Raw genomic sequence first — 5,466 nt, forward strand, 5'->3', positions numbered from 1 at the left:
GACCACAACTGAACCTCCCACAACTACTACATCAACAACAACTGAACCTCCTACAACAACTACATCAACCATTACCACTGAATCTCCCACAACTACATCTCCAACAACTGAACCTCCCACAACCACCACATCTCTAACAACTGAATCTCCCACAACCACCACATCTCCAACAACTGAATCTCCCACAACAACTACATCACCGACCACAACTGAACCTCCCACAACTACTACATCTACAACAACTGAACCTCCTACAACAACTACATCAACCATTACCACTGAATCGCCCACAACTACTACATCTCCAACAACTGAACCTCCCACAACCACCACATCTCTAACAACTGAATCTCCCACAACCACCACATCTCCAACAACTGAATCTCCCACAACACCTACATCACCGACCACAACTGAACCTCCCACAACTACTACATCTACAACAACTGAACCTCCTACAACAACTACAACAACTACATCAACCATTACCACTGAACCTCCCACAACCACCACATCTCTAACAACTGAATCTCCCACAACCACCACATCTCCAACAACTGAATCTCCCACAACAACTACATCACCGACCACAACTGAACCTCCCACAACTACTACATCTACAACAACTGAACCTCCAACAACAACTACAACAACCATTACCACTGAATCTCCCACAACCACCACATCTCCAACAACTGAACCTCCCACAACCACCACATCTCCAACAACTGAATCTCCCACAACAACTACATCACCGACCACAACTGAACCTCCCACAACTATTACATCTACAACAACTGAACCTCCCACAACCACCACATCTCTAACAACTGAATCTCCCACAACCACCACATCTCCAACAACTGAATCTCCCACAACAACTGAACCTCCCACAACTACTACATCTCCAACAACTGAACCTCCCACAACCACCACATCTCTAACAACTGAACCTCCCACAACCACCACATCTCCAACAACTGAATCTCCCACAACCACCACATCTCCAACAACTGAATCTCCCACAACAACTACATCACCGACCACAACTGAACCTCCCACAACTACTATATCTACAACAACTGAACCTCCTACAACAACTACATCAACCATTACCACTGAATCTCCCACAACTACTACATCTCCAACAACTGAACCTCCCACAACCACCACATCTCTAACAACTGAATCTCCCACAACCACCACCTCTCCAACAACTGAATCTCCCACAACCACCACATCTCCAACAACTGAATCTCCCACAACAACTACATCACCGACCACAACTGAACCTTCCACAACTACTACATCTACAACAACTGAACCTCCTACAACAACTACATCAACCATTACCACTGAATCTCCCACAACTACTACATCTCCAACAACTGAACCTCCCACAACCACCATATCTCTAACAACTGAATCTCCCACAACCACCACATCTCCAACAACTGAATCTCCCACAACCACCACTTCTCCAACAACTGAACCTCCCACAACCACCACATCTCTAACAACTGAACCTCCCACAACCACCACATCTCCAACAACTGAATCTCCCACAACCACCACCTCTCCAACAACTGAATCTCCCACAACCACCACATCTCCAACAACTGAATCTCCCACAACAACTACATCACCGACCACAACTGAACCTCCCACAACTACTGCATCTCCAACAACTGGACCTCCTACAACAACTACATCAACCATTACCACTGAATCTCCCACAACTACTACATCTCCAACAACTGAACCTCCCACAACCACCATATCTCTAACAACTGAATCTCCCACAACCACCACATCTCCAACAACTGAATCTCCCACAACCACCACATCTCCAACAACTGAATCTCCCACAACAACTACATCACCGACCACAACTGAACCTCCCACAACTACTACATCTACAACAACTGAACCTCCTACAACAACTACATCAACCATTATCACTGAATCTCCCACAACTACTACATCTCCAACAACTGAACCTCCCACAACCACCACATCTCTAACAACTGAATCTCCCACAACTACCACATCAACAACTGAATCTCCCACAACAACTACATCACCGACCACAACTGAACCTCCCACAACTACTACATCTACAACAACTGAACCTCCAACAACAACTACAACAACCGTTACCACTGAATCTCCCACAACCACCACATCTCTAACAACTGAATCTCCCACAACCACCACATCTCCAACAACTGAATCTCCCACAACAACTACATCACCGACCACAACTGAACCTCCCACAACTACTACATCTACAACAACTGCACCTCCTACAACAACTACATCAACCATTACCACTGAACCTCCCACAACCACCACATCTCTAACAACTGAATCTCCCACAACCACCATATCTCCAACAACTGAATCTCCCACAACAACTGAACCTCCCACAACTACTACATCTACAACAACTGAACCTCCAACAACAACTACATCAACCATTACCGCTGAATCTCCCACAACTACTACATCTCCAACAACTGAACCTCCCACAACCACCACATCTCTAACAACTGAATCGCCCACAACCACCACATCTCCAACAACTGAACCTCCCACAACCACCACATCTCCAACAACTGAATCTCCCACAACCACCACATCTCCAACAACTGAATCTCCCACAACCACCACATCTCCAACAACTGAATCTCCCACAACAACTACATCACCGACCACAACTGAACCTTCCACAACTACTATATCTACAACAACTGAACCTCCTACAACAACTACATCAACCATTACCACTGAATCTCCCACAACTACTACATCTCCAACAACTGAACCTCCCACAACCACCACATCTCTAACAACTGAATCTCCCACAACCACCACCTCTCCAACAACTGAATCTCCCACAACCACCACATCTCCAACAACTGAATCTCCCACAACAACTACATCACCGACCACAACTGAACCTCCCACAACTACTACATCTACAACAACTGAACCTCCTACAACAACTACATCAACCATTACCACTGAATCTCCCACAACTACTACATCTCCAACAACTGAACCTCCCACAACCACCATATCTCTAACAACTGAATCTCCCACAACCACCACATCTCCAACAACTGAATCTCCCACAACCACCACTTCTCCAACAACTGAACCTCCCACAACCACCACATCTCTAACAACTGAATCTCCCACAACCACCACATCTCCAATAACTGAATCTCCCACAACAACTACATCACCGACCACAACTGAACCTCCCACTACTATTACATCTACAACAACTGAACCTCCTACAACAACTACATCAACTATTACCACTGAACCTCCCACAACCACCACATCTCTAACAACTGAATCTCCCACAACCACCACATCTCCAACAACTGAATCTCCCACAACAACTACATCACCGACCACAACTGAACCTCCCACAACTACTACATCTACAACAACTGAACCTCCTACAACAACTACATCAACCATTACCACTGAATCTCCCACAACTACTACATCTCCAACAACTGAACCTCCTACAACAACTACATCAACCATTACCACTGAATCTCCCACAACTACTACATCTCCAACAACAACTACATCACCAATTACAACTGAACCTCCCACAACCACTATATCCCCAACAACTATACCTCCCACAACAACTACATCGCCGACTACAACTGAACCTCTTACAACTACTACATCTCCAACAACTGAACCTCCCACAACTACTACATCACCCACTACGACTGTACCTCCCACAACCATCACATCTCCAACAACTGAACCTCCCACAATCACCACATCTCTAACAACTGAATCTCCCACAACAACTGCATCACCGACCACAACTGAACCTCCCACAACTACTGCATCTACAACAACTGAACCGCCTACAACAACTAAATCAACCATTACCACTGAATCTCCCACAACTACTACATCTACAACAACTGAACCTCCCACAACCACCACATCTCTAACAACTGAATCTCCCACAACCACCAAATCTCCAACAACTGAATCTCCCACAACAACTACATCACTGACCACAACTGAACCTCCCACAACTACTACATCTACAACAACTGAACCTCCTACAACAACTACATCAACCATTTCCACTGAATCTCCCACAACTACTACATCTCCAACAACTGAACCTCCCACAACAACTACATCACCAATTACAACTGAACCACCCACAACCACTATATCCCCAACAACTATACCTCCCACAACAACTACATCGCCGACTACAACTGAACCTCTTACAACTACTACATCTACAACAACTGAACCTCCCACAACCACCACATCTCTAACAACTGAATCTCCCACAACCACCACATCTCCAACAACTGAATCTCCCACAACAACTACATCACCCACTACCACTGTACCTCCCACAACCACTACATCACCGACTACAACTGAACCTCCCACAACTACCACATCTCCAACAACTGAACCTCCCACAACAACTACATCACCAACTACAACTGAACCTCCCACAACTACCACATCTCCAACAACTGAACCTCCCACAACAACTACATCACCAACTACAACTGAACCTCCCACAACCACTACATCACCGACTACAACAGAACCTCCCACAACCACTATATCTCCAACAACTGAACCTCCCACAACTACGACATCACCAACTACAACTGAACTTCCCACAACCACTACATCACAGACTACAACTGAACCTCCCACAACTACTACATCTCCAACAACTGAACTTTCCTCGACAACTACATCACTAGCTACAACTGAACCTCCCACAATTTCTACATCTCCAACAACTGAACTTTCCTCGACAACTACATCACTAGCTACAACTGAAACTCCCACAACTACTACATCTCCAACAACAACTACATCATCCATTACCACTGAACCTCCTACAACTACTACATCTCCAACAACTGAACCTCCCACAACTACGACATCACCCACTACCACTGAACCTCCCATAACCACTACATCTCCAACAACTGAATCTCTCATAACTACTACATCTCCAACAACCACTACAACTACTGCAGCCACCTCCACAGCTGAAACTAGTGAAGCAGCTACTACTACTACCACCACCACCACCACTACTACAACTACTACTACTACCCCCACCACTACTTCTGCAGGAATTGCTACAGAAACCACATCACTTATTAATGTTGCTGCTCCTGAAAAAGGTAAGGAGTGTAGATACTTAAATTCACAACTGTTCTTATTTAAGAAAAATGTTAATGTTTGTCACATGGACCTGTTCAGTCTTTATCCCCTTAATTAGTTGAACACCTCCTGACAGCAGATTCAACTAAGGGGTTCACTACTAATAGACATCAGAATCAACACTTGTTGAAAGCAAAGGACGATCTTGTAGACAACTGGAGGTCCATGAACACCATTGCTTTCACAGGGCTTTTAGTGGTTGTCTAG

At 45.2% G+C, this 5,466-nt stretch overlaps 1 protein-coding gene across 1 annotated transcript; it reads left to right on the plus strand.

Annotated features, from left to right (window-relative positions):
* Positions 1-205: 205 nt before the first annotated feature.
* On the plus strand, positions 206-5,466 carry LOC122946656 (mucin-2-like; the record flags this gene model as incomplete). Its single annotated transcript, XM_044306414.1, has 4 exons — positions 206-1,341; positions 1,435-5,090; positions 5,169-5,219; positions 5,318-5,466. Coding segments are annotated over 4 exons (4,992 nt in total), but the record flags the coding sequence as incomplete, so codon positions are not given.

Source organism: Bufo gargarizans, chromosome 9 (genome assembly GCF_014858855.1).
Source record: "Bufo gargarizans isolate SCDJY-AF-19 chromosome 9, ASM1485885v1, whole genome shotgun sequence".
In the NCBI taxonomy this organism is placed as follows: Eukaryota; Metazoa; Chordata; class Amphibia; order Anura; family Bufonidae; genus Bufo; species Bufo gargarizans.